This window comes from Sciurus carolinensis, chromosome 2 (genome assembly GCF_902686445.1).
Source record: "Sciurus carolinensis chromosome 2, mSciCar1.2, whole genome shotgun sequence".
NCBI lineage: Eukaryota > Metazoa > Chordata > Mammalia > Rodentia > Sciuridae > Sciurus > Sciurus carolinensis.
This window is the reverse complement of record NC_062214.1, coordinates 76,451,728-76,471,094: the sequence shown is the minus strand read 5'-3', so window position 1 is coordinate 76,471,094 and position 19,367 is coordinate 76,451,728. Positions and strand designations below refer to the sequence as shown.

Sequence of the window (19,367 nt, the reverse complement as noted above, 5' to 3'; positions counted from 1 at the left end):
GTGGGGTGGAGCGGGCAGAGGAGGAGTCCATGAAAATGGTGCCTATAGAACCTCAGAAGTAGGGTCTAGAGTGGGGGAGAGGAGCAGGAGAGATAGAGAAGGCACAGAAACAGGAAGAAAAAATCCAATTTGGCTGCAGGAGGGTATCTGTGAGAACACGTTCTCCAAAGAGAAAAGATTCCTTACTCTGGTGAGTAAAGTTGGGTGTGGTGGTGCAGAAGCACTGAAGGCTGTACACAGGGAACAAAACCCAGAGCAATGCTGGAGAATCACCATGCAGTACTGGGTGGGACAGATGACAGAGGAGAGGGCATGAAGCTCAGAAAGCTTCACTCACCAAGCCCACTGCCACATGCAAGTATTTCCTATAGAAACCAATATCAACCCAATATACCCCAAAACACACAATTTTGTCTGAATAAATCAAGGCTTTTGGAGAAAGAGGGGTCTTAAATAGATATTTTTAGTTCAAGTTCCTGGAACCTGCCTCAGTTTGAGCAAGTTAAAGGCAGTGAAACCATTCCCACATCCAATAACGATTCAAGTCTCCCAATCATGACCTTCGCCTTCCCTGAGCTGTCATCACCAAGTAATTGTAAAGCAGTTATCATTTCACTACAGATATGTTCCTACCTGCCACTCAATCCACTGAGCCTTCCTGAAGGTCCAAGACCCCACCACAGGTACTAGCCATCCTGTTGCCTATAATTGGGCAGAGCAGTGTGGGTGTACTACTGGGTAACAGCTCCTTGTCCCACCTCCAGCTCACTGGAGTCACTATGTGGATGAAACAGTTGACCTATAAGGTACAACTCTGACCAAAGCCCCCACAGGGCCATCCCTTTCTTTTCTGGGTTCAGACTGCATCCCTCCACTAGCTATGGAGGGAGAGGTCATCTGAGTAGAGGAACCCAAGGAAGGAAAATCATCAATGTCTTGATGTCCACTGAACCAAAATAGACAGAAACTTCTCAGGACACCATCATTCAGACCACTAGTTTTTTGATCCTACTATTATGAATAGATATTTTCCTTGTACACTAAAATAAAAAAAATTATCTTTATTTTAAAAGAAGTAAAACTCAACAAATAAACGACCTAACACTATAGCTCAAAACCCTAGAAAAAGAAGAACAGACCAACACCAAAAGTAGTAGAAGACAGGAAATATTTAAACTCAGAGCTGAAATCAACGAAATTGAAACAAAAGAAACGATACAAAAAATTGACAAAATAAATAGTTGGTTCTTCGAAAAAATAAACAAAATTGATAAACCTTTAGCCACACTAACAAAGAGAAGATGAGAGAAAACCCAAATCACTAAAATTTGGAATGAACAAGGAAATATCACAACAGACACGATTGAAATACAAAACATAATTAGAAGCTATTTTGAAAATCTATACTCCAACAAAACAGAAAACCTCGAAGACATCAACAGGTTTCTAGAGACCTATGAATTGCCTAAACTGAACAAGGAGGACATACACAATTTAAATAGACCAATTTCAAGTAATGAAATAGAAGAAGTCATCAAAAGCCTACCAACAAAGAAAAGTCTGGGACCAGATGGGTTCTCAGCTGAGTTCTACAAAACCTTTAAAGAAGAACTCATTCCAATACTTCTCAAAGTATTCCATAAAATAGAAGAGGAGAGAACCCTCCCAAACTCATTCTATGAAGCCAATATCACCGTGATACATAAACCAGACAGAGACACATCTAGGAAAGAAAATTTCAGACCAATATCCTTAATGAACATCGATGCAAAAATTCTCAACAAAATTTTAGCAAATCGCATCCAAAAACATATTAAAAAGATAGTGCACCATGATCAAGTGGGTTTCATCCCAGGGATGCAAGGTTGGTTCAACATCAGGAAATCAATAAATGTCATTCACCGTATCAACAGACTTAAAGTCAAGAATCACATGATTATTTCAATAGATGCAGAAAAAGCATTTGATAAAATATAGCATCCCTTCATGCTCAAAACACTAGAAAAAATTGGGATAGGGGGAACATTCCTTAACATTGTAAAGGCCATCTATGCTAAGCCTATGGCTAATATCATTTTAAATGGTGAAAAACTGAAAGCATTCCCCCTAAAAACTGGAACAAGGCAGGGATGCCCTCTTTCACCACTTCTATTCAATATCGTCCTTGAAACTCTAGCCAGAGCAATGAGACAGACCAAAGAAATTAAAGGGATACAAATAGGAAAAGAAGAACTCAAAGTATCCCTATTTGCTGATGATATGATTATATACTTAGAGGAACCAGGAAATTCCACCAGAAAACTTTTAGAACTCATAAGTGAATTCAGTAAAGTAGTGGGATATAAGATCAATGCACATAAATCTTATGCATTTTTATACATAAGTGATGAATCTTCAGAAAGAGAAATTAGGAAAACTACCCCATTCACAATAGCTTCGAAAAAAATAAAATACTTGGGAATCAATCTCACAAAAGAGGTGAAAGACCTCTACAATGAGAACTACAGAACACTAAAGAAAGAAATTCAAGAAAACCTTAGAAGATGGAAAGATCTCCCATGTTCTTGGATAGGAAGAATTAATATTGTCAAAATGGCCATACTACCAAAAGTGCTATACAGATTCAATGCAATTCCAATTAAAATCCCAATGACGTACCTTACAGAAATAGAGCAAGAAATTATGAAATTAATCTGGAAGAATAAGAAACCCAGAATAGCTAAAGCAATCCTTAGCAGAGAGAGTGAAGCAGGGGGTATCGCAATACCAGATCTTCAACTGTACTACAAAGCAATAGTAACAAAAACGGCATGGTATTGGTACCAAAATAGAAAGGTGGATCAATGGTACAGAATAGAGGACACGGACACAAACCCAAATAAATACAATTTTCTCATACTAGACAAAGGGTCCAAAAATATGCAATGGAGAAAAGATAGCCTCTTCAACAAATGGTGCTGGGAGAATTGGAAATCCATATGCAGCAGAATGAAACTAAACCCATATCTCTCACCATGCATGAAACTAAACTCAAAATGGATTAAGGACCTCGGAATCAGACCAGAGACCCTGCATCTATAGAAGAAAAAGTAGGTCCAGAGCTTCAACATGTCGGCTTAGGACCAGACTTCCTCAACAGGACTCCCATAGCACAAGAAATAAAAGCAAGAATCAACAACTGGGATAGATTCAAACTAAAAAACTTTCTCTCAGCAAAGGAAACTATCAGCAATGCAAAGAAAGAGCCTAGAGAGTGGGAGAAAATCTTTGCCAATCATACTTCAGATAGAGCACTAATCTCCAGAATCTATAAAGAACTCAAAAAACTCTACACCAAGAATGCAAGTAATCCAATCGACAAATGGGCTAAGGAAATGAATAGACACTTCACAGAAGAAGATCTACAAGCAATCAAGAAACATCTGGAAAAATGTTCAACATCTCTAGTAATAAGAGAAATGCAAATCAAAACCACCCTAAGATTCCATCTCACCCCAATTAGAATGGTGATTATCAAGAATACAAGCAACAACAAGTATTGGCAAGGATGTGGGGAGAAAGGTACACTCATACATTGCTGGTGGGGCTGCAAATTAGTGCAGCCACTCTGGAAAGCAGTGTGGAGATTCCTTAGAAAACTTGGAATGTACCTACCATTTGACCCAGCTATCCCACTCCTTGGCCTATACTATACCCAAAGGACTTAAAATCAGCATACTACAGGGATACAGCCACATCAATGTTCATAGCTGCTCAGTTCACAATAGCCAGATTGTGGAACCAACCTAGATGTCCTTCAATTGATGGTATATATACACAATTGTGGTATATATACACAATGGAATATTACTCAGCCATAAAGAATGATAAAATTATGGCATTTGCAGGCAAATGAATGAAATTGGAGAAAATCATGCTAAGTGAGATAAGCCAATCTCAAAAAACCAAAGGACGAATGATATTGCTGATAAGTGAATGATGACACATAATGGGGGGTGGGAGGGGTTAGTGTTAGGGTTAGAGTGAGGGTTAGGGAGGGGGGCAAGAATTGAGGAAGGAAGGACTGTATAGAGGGAATAGAGGGGTGAGAGGGGTGGGGGGGAAGGGAAAAAATAACAGAATGAATCAAACAACATTACCCTCTGTAAATTTATGATTACACAAATGGTATGCCTTTATGCCATGTACAAATAGAGAAACAACATGTATCCCATTTGTTTACAATAAAAAACAAATTATCTTTATTTGAAAGAGAACATGTGTGATTTATATGTCTTAAAGAGTTAAAATTAGAACTTTATCATTCATTTTCATTTGTCATTCTTTCATCGTTAAAATTTTATGGATTTCCCTTTGCTGAGGTATCAATAAAAATGTTTCCACATTTGTTATTATTTACTGGAGATGATGTTGTGTATATATATTCCTGTGAAGTGCATCAGTATGTTTGTTTTAAACTGCTAAGAATTCATGACTCTAAGGTATCAATGGCCACATTGAAGCCCATCATGACATAGAGATTCTGAGTATAACTTGGGTGCTTGGTGAAAGTCTGTGATCCCTGGTTGCCCTGGGGGTGCTTTCTTGCAGCATACCACCCGTCTTGAGTGTGAGCTGAGTTGTTATGTAGCCATGAACATCTCATCCTGGAGCATATCAGAAGGTAACACAGACTTGTGTTCTATTCCGGGGCACCCAGAATGGGCCTGGGCATACACAAGGGAAAGAAAAAAAGTATTTATTTTTTATTCTACAATAAAATGTTTTTTTTTTTTTTTTTTTTTTTTTTTTTTTTTTTTTTGGTACAAAACAGAATAGACACACACACACACACACGGACACACATACACATGCACTCATGCATACAAAAATAAAAACTCTTATAATCCTGCCACTCAGAGACAAATTCTCTTAGTATTTCAATGCAACTAGTCTTCTAGAATGTTTGTGTGTGGTTATTTTTAGAATAAAGATAGCATAGTTTCTGCTCTGGCTAAGATGGAGTAATAGGGATTGGATTTCCATTCTTGCCAGGGACAACCAACCAAACTAGACAAACAAAAGAACAAAAATCCCAAACTGAAACCAGACAGCATACCTGGAGCAATTGTAATTAAGACACTGAACACCAGACCAAAAATGGCAGCAATCCCCTTGACATGGGAAATGAGATTAACTCTATGTTTCCTCTGGCTCACTGCCTGAGAATTTTCAGGGTGTGGTGCAGAGAGGGAGAAACCAGGTGGAGCTCACTTAGCTCCCTGAGTTGATAGGATGGAACTTAGAGTCTGGGGAGACAAAGGACTAAGGAGGACAATCCTGCCCAGAGAGAGAACCACAGAGATCTTCAGAGAGTAATGATCATACCAGTGCACGTATGTGAGGAAACTGCCTGATGCTAGGGGAAGCATAACCCTAAGGGATTGGAGGTGAGAGTCCTTGACATACACAGGGACAGGAATAGTCTCTGTTCCTTCCAGGCAGATTGCACCCTTGTAATTCAGAGGGCACAGGGTGGACTACTCAGAAGAGCCTTACCTCAGGAGTGGGGAGTAATTCCCGAACTGAATATGGTTCTGTTCCACCTAATAAATCTTAAAATTAAGGCCCCCCCAATCAAGTTTTCTAGATAATTTAACAGACTCCAAGAACAGACCTCAAGAATATTTGAAGGGTACAAAAACATTCAACAGTGTATAAGGCAATATGATCAAGGATTCCCAGACATGTAAAGAAGCAAGAAAATATGACCTATGATAAGGAGAATATGAACCATTTGGAGTCAACCTTGAGTAGACCCAGGTGTGAGAATGAGCAAACAAGAACATTAAAACTGTTATTATAACTGCATTACAGATGTTCACTTCGTAGAAACATTAAAGACATTTTTTTTAAAAGGCCAAAATCAAGCTTCTAGAGATGAAACTTAAAATAATTGTAATAGAAACACACTTGTTGGGTTTAATAGCAACATGGCAGAAGAAAAACACAGTGAACTTGAAGACACAGATCCCAAAGAAAAAAAATGAAACGATAGTGATGAAAAAATGAAAAGCATTCTTGGAAAACTTCAGGTGGCCTAACACACATGCAGTTCTCATCTTTGAAGGACAGGGGAAACAGAGGGAGAGGGAGAGGGAAAACAAGAGGAAAAGGGACAGGAGAGAAGAGAGCACAAGCTAGCTCTGTGGTGTCTCTGATAAGGGCACCAGCATGTGGGCCCCGGCCTCATGAACTCATCTAAACCAAATCACCTCAGAAAAACTCCATCTCCAAATAACATCACATTGGGAATTAGGGCATCAACATAAGAATGATAGGGGGAACACAATTCAGTCTAGAGCAATTTTGAACTGAATTATAGTGAAAATGGGACACATAAAAATTCAAAGGGTTTCTTTAAAGAGGTGTCAGCAACTTTTTCTTCAAAGGCCATGTAGTTAATATCATAGGCATGTGGGCCATATGGCGACTGTTGAAATTACCCAGTTCTGCCACTATGGCATGAGAGCTGTCATAGACAACACACAGAAGAATGGAGGTGGCTGTACTCAGCCTGCGAATGGTGACTTAGTGGTCCCTGCTCTAATGCAGTCTTTAAAGGGAAATTTATACCCTAGACACCTAAACAAGAACAGAGGAGTCTTAAATTCATGACCTCTGAAAATTATGTCCTTTAGCTGCTTCCGGTAGCACTTTCCTCCATTCTACTGGGTGACAACTTTTGCAGTATCACTCTGCTGGCTCTGTCTCTTTGGCCACTTCCTAGTCTCCTTCCTGAGCATTTTATTCCCATAACCCCTCTTCAGTATCTATAACCTCTGGGTTCTTTATTTTGGAGCTCTTGGGCCAACTCATTACTTCTGTGGCTTTCTCTGTTTCCTGCATGCTGGCCCACCCACCTTCGCTCTTCCAGAGACCCTCATACCTCCTTCAGATCCATGGGTGTCAGGACCCCTCTGCCACATGCTCTGCTGGTCCCTTGCACAGTATGATCACTCCAGTCTCTCCTGTTTGTCATCACATCCATTCCTACAGTATCTGTGTTCTTTGCTTATTGGGCATTCAGACTGGATACTGTTTTCAAATTACACAGTGTATATTTTACCAACACTCAATAGATTGAGCTTAATACTTCATGAGCCCTTCACTTAGAAGAATTCAAGAAACCACCTTGACTTGAACCATTCCTTACAACCCAGTGGACCCTTGACTTGTCACAGAGCTAACTGGATAGCATAGTGCCTAGGAAATGATATTGTTTTAACTGGGAATCCTTCAGCCATATCCTCATAAATACCTGTAGCTTACAAAGCAAGGCGTGTTCTACTCTGTTTCCCATGGGGTCCTCTATTGGTTGTTTTACACGCTTCAATATTTGACCACTAATCCATCAAATGAGAACAATGTAGAAAACTACAAAGAAAATGGAGTGGAGTCCCAAACAAAACCGCACAAAATAGGACTTAGAAGCAGAAGCTGTACCACGCAGGAAGCAAGGGCTGCGTTAAGCACCGTACTGATGTAGTGTGACGGGGTGGTTTTGTTACTGGGAACATTAAAGACAAGTGTCTAGGAAATTATAGAGATAGGTAATAGCAGCAAGGAGGCCCAGACACGTGCACCTAATAAACTTAGTGAAAACATTTGCATCCCATTGTACATTGCTTCTGCTTGTATTGCTTCTTAAAATGATCAGTTTGAACTATTTTCCATTTTGTATTGATCTCGATAAATTAACCCATTACATAACTCTAGTAGCAACCAAATTCTTCCACTTAGTGCAGTGTAATTTTGCTGTGGACCTACTCCCTGGATCTCCTTAGTCCTTTGGTTTTGTTTCCTTTTATCTACTCAGTTTTTCTTCAAGTGGACCACCATTTCTTATGGGGCAAAACTACACAGTTATTATGTCCCAACAGACCCAGAGTTACTCTGGATACAAGGATTTATGTCTCCCTGGGTCATTCCTCCTAAACAATATTAACAATTACATTTCATGACCTGTTGGCATAAAGATAAATATCTTAGGTTTTAAATGATTTTCTCTGGCTCCCAAGTTCATTTTTTGCTTCTGATTTTAGAGGAAATGAGAACATTTTCATGAGCACCTTAAAGTATTATTTTCAAGCAGATATCTTGAGAATGAATTCTGTAGATAAACACAAAGTTCAAGGTAATTGTCAACATCTGACCTAGGCGCAGAGCCCCATAGACAGGCTGTGGAAGCAGAGGGCACCTGCCTAGGACCCTTGTGACTGGTCCCCATGCTCTGGACAGCCTCTGATAGTTCCTGGGTGTCCAGGGAAGAAAGACTGTGCTCGTTGGCCCTGAGGACTCTCCTTCAAATCAATGGCAAGAACTTTAGTGAAATGTTTTAAAAACCAAATGTACCTTTAAAATGGTGAATACTGTTAGTCACATTGTTTGATGATCTTTTCCTTTTAGTTTTTTCACCTGAACCTGGAAACCATGGGTGGAATTAGATATGTTAACCTGTTTTGTTTCTTTCTAAGATGACTTTTTATTCATGTAAGAATTGGTAGTTCAACATGAAAGAAAAAGTCTTAACTGTTTCAAACTCATGGGGAGGCAATTGTATTCTCCCTTGGGTTTTGTGCTGAGCTTTAGGATCTCTACTAAAGTCCCCAGAGATCCTGATGTTCCTTACACCCTCTGATCTTGGCCCTCCTTGGATCCTGACATGGGGAGCTGCCACCTCACAGAGAAAAGGGCATTGCTGCTTATCTCCCCTTTCTCTTTCTAGGGCCTGGACTTCGCCAGATTCACAGCACACATGTTCGTTGGGATTTGCCTCGTTCTTCTGGTCTCATTCCCACTCCTCAGACTCCTTTATTGGAACAAAAAGCTGTATAACAAGGAACCCAGTGAGATTGTTGGTGGGTATAAGAACCTCCTCATAGAGCCTTGGAGTTGATATGATTATTTTTCATGTGATTATTTTTCCCAGGGGAAGTTCTTACAAACTGGTAGGAGCTGCCATCCTATGTAAAACATCAGGGAAATGTCTGTTGTTGGGACACTGCATGCTCAAGATCAGAGATTGTGCACCTCTGCCTCTCTGAATGCAGTGTGCTCCCTTCTCCCGAGCAAAATCTCTCTCAGTTAAATTATCTCAGAATTCATATTTAATTCCAGTTAGAAAATGAAAGTGCTACTTGAGCATTAATGATGGGCTGAACAGAAGAGGGTTGGTAGTGCTTTTGATTTGATGGGTTGGAAGGTAGGTAGACTGTGAGCATGCACGGAGAGGGTTGTGGCTGTCTCTGGAGGATGCGCCTGCATAAGAGAACCCAGGGGACCTAGAAGGCCGCATCACCAATGTGGCACTGGCTCCCAATCTCTGCTTCTCCAAATACAAAGACATGTATGAAATTCCCAACCTAGATCCCTGGGCTGCCACCAGAGCTGAACCATGCAGACATGTAAGCTTTTTAAAGCTGATTAGCTGCTTCAGAAAGTGACCCTTCACTATGATGACTTTAAAGAGCTACTGGAAAGTCTCTGACGTTTATGAATGGGTTTTTAATAATACCTTTCATCTGATGAGGTTCAGAGCGTTAGATGAAACACAGGCCCCATCTGAACTTAGGCTGAAGCCATTCCACAGCCCCGTCTCCCCTTTCCTATCCCAACATGGAGTTTCGTGTTCACAGTTTCGGAGGGCTAGTTCATTGTTTTCTCCTCCTCCTATTCTTCCCCATCTTTTTATGTTATCAAAACCTCATAGGTGATTTAATGAGGTGTGAGACTTTTTCAGAAGGAAATCATGGATCCATTTTTCTGAAGAAGCCTTTGAATTATACCTAGGTTGATTCTATCTTAGTAAGCCGTAATGCATCTTTGTAAAGCTGAAACTCAAAACCAAGTGCTGGCTGAAATCATCTCAGTGCCCCTGTTCTCTCCAGGTCTCTCTATTGAGTCTCGGCAGGCTTCATTTACACTCCGTTTCTCTGCCAAACTTTTCTGTTTCCTCAGCATTGCAGCAGGTTTGCCACACAGTAGGTGATAGCACTTGTGTGCTGAATAAAGGGGGCTTAAAAGGCAGCATTTTCTTTATTGGTTGAGTCCACCATGATTGTGCTGTTGTGTCTTGCCTCCATGTGGAGTAGGCTGTCAGGTGCTCCAGCCCCAGCTTAAAAGGCTTTGGGCTTTTAATTTCACCTTTAATTCTTGTGATGTATACTTTGGTGCATTGCCTATAATGTAGTTTGGATCTGAAATTATCCCGAGTTCTCTGTGATGAAGGCATGGTGCCTAGGGTTGCACTACTGGGAGGTGGTGGAACCTTTAGGAGATGGGACTAGCTGGAGGGAGTTAGGTCACTGGGGGCATGCCCTCGAGGTGGATATTGGGGTCTGCACCCCTTTGTCTCTCTATCTTTGCTTCCTGGCTGCCATGAGGTTAGCAGCTTCTTCTGCCACACACTCCTGCCATGATGTTCTGCTTCACTGTGTTCCCCAAAGCAGTGCAACTGACCATGGACTGAAGCCTCTCAAACTTTGAGTCAAAATAAACCTTTCCTCCTTTTAAGTTATTAATCTTAGGTATTTTATTTTAGTGACAGAAAACTGACTAACGGTGATTAATGAAAACAGTGTGCTTTTTCATATTCTCTTAATGGTTATTTTGAGAATTTTATGTAGCATTTAAAATGGTAAAATCAAGGTTAAATGTAAGCTTTCATGAAATATTTAAATATCTTAGGCAACAAATCATCTATCTGTCTTTACTCCTCTTTCAGAAGGCATCTGAATTCAGTTCTGGGTGCAAATTCTGCTAGGTCTATTGATGTCAGCATTTCATCAGGCTGTCTATCTCTCTCTTTCCTGTGTAACAGACTTAGCTCAGTGGGGGACTGGTTGGGAGTGAGGGCTTTTCCCAATTCCCGTCTCTTCCCAACTGCCCTACTGGCCCTGAGCAGCACTGCCTGAAAATAACACTTGTGTTTCTGATTTTCACTAGATCTGTTTCTGAAATCAATCAAAGAATGGGCAGTTGACTTTTTTTCATACTATCGAATACTAGAGAGTGGACAAGCTCTAAGGGATAGAGGTTTTTTTTAGCTTATTGTCCAGGATGCTGGGAAGTCTGAGAGCACATTGGGTGAAGGCCTTTGTGATACGTCATCTCGTGGCAGAGGGCATCACATGGTGCATGAATTTTGGAGGAGACAAACCACATTCAAACCAGAGCAGCAATGTATAGATTTTATCTGAAAGTGGGACCTGCAAGAAGGGGTTAGGGTTGCAGGTTAGTAACTTCAATGTGTCTGTTCAAGAAGGGAATTTATTCTTCAGCAGAAAGTTGAAATTACTCTACTTCACTTTCATGGTAATTTTTAAAAGTCAGCTTTGTCATCTGGTTTCATTATAGGAACTCATATGCTGAGACGTCTCTGCTTTGGGCTGAGCCTGAGAAACCTGAGCATCGTGAGTGTGTTGTAAGCACTGACATCCCAGGTTGCAGGAAACTCAAGCTTCGCCTTTCTTTCTCTGCAGAACTGAAGCACGAGATTCATGTGTGGCGCCTGACAGCACAACGCATCAGCCCAGCCAGTCGTGAGGAGACGGCTGTGCGTGGCCTGCTGCTGGGGAAGGTGCTGGCTCTGGAGCACCTGCTGGCCCGAAGGTTGCACACTTTCAACAGGTACCAAGCTGGGTCTTGCTCAGATTTACAGAAGCAGTTCTTGTCTTTATTGGTTGTACCTAATAGTGAGATTGTGTGAACAACATAGTCCACTACCATCCAAACAGTGTCCAAATGTTATATAAAATGCAAATCAAGTGGGTTAAAATGATGGTTATTCCAAGCATTTGTGGCATTACAAACTGATGACACTAACTGAGCACATGTGTAACTTTTAGGTGCCACTCATTGTGCTTAAGTCTCTTACGGTGCAGAATTTTATCTAACCACCACCTAGCTCTGTGGGGTTAGTATTAGTTCAGTTTAAGGATGAAATAAACAGAGGCTCAGAGAGCTTGGGCAACTTGCCTATGATTATACAGCTCAAAAAGAGTGATGCTGGGAATTAAACTCACACTTTAAATCACTGGGTTGTTCCATCTCCCTATTTTTAACTGTTGTACGGTAAGAATCAAAACCAATTAATATGACAAACTAATCTTACAAAAGATTCTCACAGCAGTTGATTTTCAAGTGCCTCAAAGGATATAAATATCCTAATCAATTCACTTCTTGGCTTTCACTTTTTAATGGTATTATTTATTTATACTTTTATTTTTAGTGCATTATAGTTAAACATAATAGTGGGGTTCATCTTCACATATTCATAAATGCATATAATATAGTTTTCTACATCTCAGTCTCCAGAATTATTCTTTCTCTCCTCTCTCTCCCTGATGTTTTTCCTCTACTCTATTGGTCTTCCTTCTATTTATGTTTTAATTGATGTGTTATATATAAAATTGCAATGCATGGTAATATTTTTATATATATACACAACATAAGTTGGTCAACTTTAATCTGCTTTGAAAAGATCAACCCCCCCGCCACCCTATACTTGCTGTCAGCCAAGGAGTGGGCAGTGCTCAGCATACAGACTCCCCTAACAACTTTGGCTGGTTTGGGTCAGAGCTGAGAACAAATAAATAGTATAATAATTGTGTCACAAAAACACCTCACAGCTGGTGAATTCTGTATTCAAAATTATGGAAAGAAATGTCTTCACTCTAAAAGCCTCAGCAAGAGGAAAACTGAATTAAAAAAATACTGTAATTGCTTTAGCTGCTGTATGTAGTAATTCTAGTGTCTTTCTCATGTTTTTTCAGAGTTCTAATTTTACACATTTTTGTCTATTATTTGGATCCTTTCTCAATAACTTTTATTCCTTCTCATCTTCATTCCCTTCCATTATCCTCCATTCTTCTTTATTGTCTCATTTTATCTTCTCTCTCCCTTACCTCCCCACCCTTTTTTCTGTTTTCTATTTCATCTTTTTCCCCCTTCTTCTGACACAACTTACTATTAAGTATGCTATCATTAATACTTAACCTTCTAGCCTATTATATATTATTTCTTATCCACTTTGGATAACTCATTGGTTAGTTGAGTTGTGGAGATCATTAGTAATAAGTTTTCAAATATATGCTATGAAGTTATTTCTATGACTGGCTGTTGCTTTATCCCCTTGAAGCAGTACTGATGGTTAAATTTAGCACTTTGATTATGCCAACTGAATGTTCTGAAACTAATATAAGCCCCCAGCTCAGGGAAGATTGTAAAGAAGTAACCACTCACTAAAAGACACTTACATAATAGAAAAAGAGGAATTCATGACAATGGATGTACCAAAAAAAAAAAAAAAAAAAAAGAACTTTTGAAAACACAAAGAAATAAGCCCACAAGATGTCTTCAAAAACTTATAACCCCCCAAATAACTGAAACCACAGATATTGAAATGGATGAAATCTTGAACAAAACATTTAAAAAGTTGATTATTAAAATGGTTAATGATTTAAAAGAAGATCTAAGGAATGAATTAAAGGAGAAAATATAGGCTATGAAAGAGCGTTTTAATAAAGAGATAGAGATTCTGAGAAAGAACCAAACAAAAATCCCAGAAATAAAAGATTCAATAAATCAAATGAAAAATTCAGTTGAAAGAATTTCTAATAGATTAGACCCAGCAGAGGACAGAATTTCAGAGCTTGAAGACAAGTATGGTGGCTAGACTTGAACATTTAAACAATATTAAAGAAGGAAAAAAAAAAAAAAGGAAAGAAAACTGATCAGAATAGCCAGGCTATCTGGGTCAATATTGAGAGACCAAACTTAAGACTCATTGGCATTGACAGAAGAGTAGAAATACAGGCTAATGGTATTGAAATAATAGCAGAAAAATTTTCAAACCTTAGGAAGAAGATGGACATCTAAAAATTGGGGCCATTTAAAATCCCAGAAAAAATCAGAAAAAACCTCTCCAAGACATATTATAATTAAAATGCCAATGACATAGATCAAATAAGGGATTTTTAAAGACTACAGGAGAGAGACAACAGGTCAAATTTAGAGGAAAAAGAATCAAAGTAGTGCAAGATTTCTCAGTATAAACCCTAAAGTTCAAGAGGACTTGGAATGATACGTTTCAAGCACTGAGAAAAAATAACTGTCAACCAAGATAGCTCTATCCATTAGTTATTCTTCAAAATCAAATAAGAAATAAAATCTTCCAAAATGAGTGTAAACTAAATGAATTCATGACTACTAAGCCAACATTGCAGAAGATACTTAAAGATATCCTACATACTGAATTATAAGACAATAACAACAAAGACAGCTTAGAAAAGAATAAATCTAATTAAAAGGGTGTAAAAGCAAATTAAAATTAGGATTCAATCAAATATTAAAAATAAATAAAAATGGCAGGAAGTAATAAAACACCTCTCTATAATAACACTGAATGTTAATGGTCTCAACTCTGTAACTAAATGATGTATACTGGCAGAGCAGATTAAAAAACAAGATCCAACTATATGTTGTCTGTAAGAGACATACTCATAGGAAAAGTAGCCACAGGTTGCAAGTGAAAGAATGAAAAATGATATTCCATGTAAATAGAACCCCAAAGCAAACAGGAATATGTACTGTCATATACAACAAAACAGATTTCAAGCCAAAATGAGTTACAGGAGACAAAGAAGGTCACAAGATACTGATAAAGGGAATGATACAGGATGAAGACATAAATATAGCAAATATTTATGCTCCAAACTTCAGTATACCTAATTATATAAAATAAACACTGGTAAACATAAAGTCTCAGATAGATCCTAATAAAATAATACGATTTTAATACATGTCTCTCACTAGTAGATAGGTTACTCAGATATAAAATCAGCAATATCACTTCAGATCTAAAACATACTATAAATCAAAAGGACTTAACAGACATCTATAGAATATTTCATCCAACAACAGGTGAATATACTATCTTTTCAGCTGCTCATGAAACTTTCTCCAAAATAGATCATATTTTAGGTCATAAGCAAGTCTTAGCAAATGCAAAAAGTCAGTATAATTCCTTGCATCTTATTAGATCATAATGGAATAAAATTAGAAATAAAGAAAAACAAGAAAATTAGAAAACAAGAAATATTATAGAAACTATATTAGCATGTGAAGATTGAACAATATGCCTTTTAATGATGAGTGGGTCATCAAGGAAATCAGGGGAGAAATGTGAAAATTCTTAGAATAAAATGAGAATAGATTAGACCTAGTAGAAGACAGAATTTCAGAGCTTGAAGACAAGTATGGCCAGCCTTGAACATTTAGGCAGTATTAATGAAAAATAAAAAAGGAAAGAAAACTATGATCAGAATAGCCAGGATATCTGGGTCAATATCGAGAGACTAAACTTAAGACTCATTAGCCTTGAGTCTAGACACCAAGAATGCAGTTCTAAGAGGAAAGTTTATAGCTATGATTAACTACATTAAAAAAAAAAAAGAAAATCAGAAAGATCCCAAAAAAATAACCTAATGATGCATCTCAAACACATAGAAAACAACAACAACAACAACAACAACAACAAAAAGAATTCTAAAACTGCTAGTAGGAAGGATACAATAAATATCAGAGCCAAAGTTAATGAAATAGAGAAAAAACAATACAAAGAATTAATGAATGAAGAGTTGGTTCTTTGAAAAGATAAACAAGATTGATAAGACATTAGCCAAACTAACCAAAAGAAAAGGGGGAAAGGAGGGATCACAACAGAAATCCCTGAAATCCGAAGGACACTAGAGACTATTTTGAAAACTTATATTCCCCAAATTGGTAAACCTAGAAGAAATTGATAAATTTCTAGACACCTATAATCTACCAGAACTGAACCAAGAGCATACAGAAAACCTAAACAGATGAATAACAAACAATGCAATTGAAGCAGTAATAAAAAGCCTTCCCAACAAAGAAAATCCCACAAGTAGATGGATTCACAACTGGATTTTACTAAACTGCTAAAGAAACAATGCTAATGCTCCTCAAATTATTCTATGAAATAGAAAAGAAGGAAAGACTCCAAAACTCACTCGACAATGCTAGTATCACCCTCTTATCAAAACCAGATGAGGACATATAAAGGAAAGAAAACTGTAGACCAATATCCCTGATGATTGTAGAAGTAAAAGAAAATATCAGTCAATCAAATTAAAAAAACATTACAAAGATTTCATAACATGTTGAAGTTTGTTCTTTTCAGGGATGCAAGGATGTTTCAACACATGCTAATCAATAAATGTGATACATCACATAAATAAAACCAAGGACAAAGATCTTATGATTATTTCAATAGATACAGAAAAAGCCTTTGACAAAACTCAGCATCTATTTGTGTTGATTTTAGATCTTTTGGATAAATACTAAGGAGCAGGATAGCTGGGTCGTATAGTGGTTCCATTCCTAGTTTTTTTGAGGCATCTGCATACTGCATTCTAGAGTGGTTGTACAAATTTGCAGTCCCACCAACAATGTATAGGTGTATCTTTTTCCCTACATCCTAACCAACATTTATTACTATGGTATTTTTGACAATTTTCCATTCAAGATGAAATCTCAGTGTAGTTTTGATTTGCATTTCCTTGATTGCTAGGGAAGGTGAACATTTTTTCATATATTTATTGGCCATTTGTATTTCTTAATAAATGTCTGTTCCATTTTTGGCCATTTATTAATTGGGTTACTTGTTTTTTTCAGTGTTGGATTTTTTGAGTTCTTTATATATTCTGAGTATCAATCCCCTGTCAGGAATAGTTGGCAAAAAGGGAGAAAAATTTTGACAGTTATACCTCTGACAAGGGATTAATATCCAGAATATATAAAGAACTCAAAAACTTTTAACCAACCCCACAAAAAACCCCATCATTTAATGGGTAAATTAACTAAACAGGTATTTCTCAAAACAAGTAGTACAAATGGTTAATAAATAGATGAAAAGATGTTCAAAAGTTTTTGGGATTGTCAATTAGAACAACCGCTGTGGAAATCAATGTGGAGGTTCCTCAGAACGGTAGGAATAGAACCACTGCATGACACTGCTATCCCACTCCTTAGTCTTTATCTAAAATAATTAAAGTCAGCAAACTGTAGTGTTACATGCAGATGCATGTTCATAGCAATGTAATTCATAGTAGCTAAGTCATGGAGCTGGCCTAGGTGGTCAATGGATGAATGGATAAAGAAAATGTGGTATATCCTCACCATGTTATTCAGCTATAAAGAGTAATGAAACTATGTTATTTGCAAGAAAGTGGATGGAACTTCAGAGCATTATCTTCAGTAAAATAAACCAAACTCAAAATGTTAAGGCCATATATTTTCTCTCATATGTGGAAGGTAGACAGGAAAGGGGCAAAAAGGGTCTCATGAAAATAGGAGGGAGATCAGGTAGAGTAGAAGAAGGAAATCAGGGAGAGGGTTGGGGAATTAGCAAATGAAATCTACCAAATGATGTTATGTGTATATAAAAATGTGTCAGAATGAATCCCACTAATGTGCATAATTATCATGCACCAATGAAAATATTTCAAGAGTTTCCTAAGAATAATTCACTTGGTTCTGCTGTGGTTTCCCTTCGGGCCCTATGGCTGCATGCTCAGCCTCCTTCAGTGCTCAAGAGAGACATGTGCATGCTCAGTAAAGTGACATTCTCCTCTGTGCAGCATCTTCCCTCTGATTGGTATCAGAAAAAATAGGGAGATTGAGTTGGAAAAGTTAAAAGGAAAGGTAAGCAGGAACAAGCAAGGGAGCCTGGACAAGAGAAGAGGGTACCATGACAGAAGGAAGGAAGCAGGCATGCAATTTCTTCAAAACTGAGCTTCTGTTGGTAAAATTACCATTAAAGCAAGTGGTGTTTCTTTTATCTCTTTTCCCCTTAGTTGCAAAAGTTGGTTGTGAACATACCATGTCCTTATTTTGGAAACGGAATCAATTCAGAAACTAGTGGACCGCAGGTTCCACATCTCTTCATTTCACCAGTCACTGATCAAAAGTCTTTGGAAAGAAAAATCACAACCTTACTGCACATGTATAGAGTTTTTTCTTGTCATTATTCCTTAAAGAATATAGTATGATAACTATTTACATTGTATTAGGTATAAATAATCTAGAGATGTTTTCAAGTATATGGGAAGATGTAGCTAAGTTAAATGCAAATATGACACCATTTTATATTGAGGGACTTGAGCATCCCTGGGTTTTACTCCTCTTAGTTGGGGTCTTAGAACCAATGTCCTGGGGATACTGAGGGATGACTACCTATAAAGAGGACAACAAAGGTGACTATTCTCCTTGTTCACATGGTGGCACATGTTGTTAAGACATTTCCTACACTTGCTCTCTCACATACACACATGCACACACTTCTTTAGACATTCAGATCATTGTATATTTGGTTTTTCCTTGAAAATATAGAGTGAGTTTCTCTCCTAATTGACAAATCAAGTGCCCCATGTCACTTTTATCACTAATCTTGCCCCTTAGAAGGCTATACCAGGCTCCACATCAAACCTCCAGGCTCCAATGCTGTCAATATCATTGCTCCACATAACCCGGGAAATAATGAGCCTGTCCTTTTCTCTTGCAGACAAATCTCACAGGAAGATAAAAATTGGGAGACCAATATTCAGGAGTTACAAAAAAAGGTACCTCCTTTGCTTTCTTCAGATATTTCCAATTTGATTTACCTTTTGTAGAAGATGGTGATTGATATTTCTTTTAGAAATTTATTATTATTTTTTGTTTTTAATCAACACATTCTAATTGTAGGAAGTTATGAGGTCCAAGGTGATCTCTGGATACATGTACACATTGTGGAATGAGAGTCATTAACTTTTTCTTCACCTCAGGCATATATCATTTTTTGTGGTGAAACATTCAAAATCTTCTTTTTACCTCAGATGAAGTAATGACTGAAAGCCATTGCTCTTTTTATTCCCCTAGTTACACATAAGATGTCATTTATTTCTACAAGTTAATGACAGCAGATTGAAGTGTTACAATTTTTATGTGTCTGGGAAGATGTACTTCAGGCATGCCCTTGAGTCTGGCCCACTGAGCTGGGCCTGTGGCTCATGGTCCCTCCCCTGGCCCTGAAAAGGTTTCCAGGTTCCTATTTTGCAGAGAGGAGCTGGAAGCTGAGACCTGTGAGGCATGTTGGGTGTTACTGAACATCTTTAAGAACAAATGTGGGATGTGTGTGTTGTGTCCTGCTGTTTGACTTTGACTTCTGGGGGCAGAGCTCATTTAAATTTTTTTTTTTTTTTTTTTTTTTTTCTCAATTTCTAATCCATATAGGTTCTTTTCTTGGAAGAGGTTGGATG

At 38.1% G+C, this 19,367-nt stretch overlaps 1 protein-coding gene across 5 annotated transcripts in view; it reads left to right on the top strand.

Moving 5' to 3' along the window:
- Oca2 (OCA2 melanosomal transmembrane protein) overlaps nucleotides 1–19,367 on the top strand; it is a 389,761-nt gene that overhangs the window by 133,784 nt on the left and 236,610 nt on the right. For all 5 annotated transcript variants that reach the window (XM_047540394.1, XM_047540395.1, XM_047540396.1 and 2 more), the window contains 3 exons: nucleotides 8,768–8,900; nucleotides 11,523–11,670; nucleotides 18,632–18,689. In XM_047540394.1, coding sequence (XP_047396350.1) covers nucleotides 8,768–8,900; nucleotides 11,523–11,670; nucleotides 18,632–18,689 — 339 coding nt within the window. The remainder of the gene's footprint in view (nucleotides 1–8,767; nucleotides 8,901–11,522; nucleotides 11,671–18,631; nucleotides 18,690–19,367) is intronic.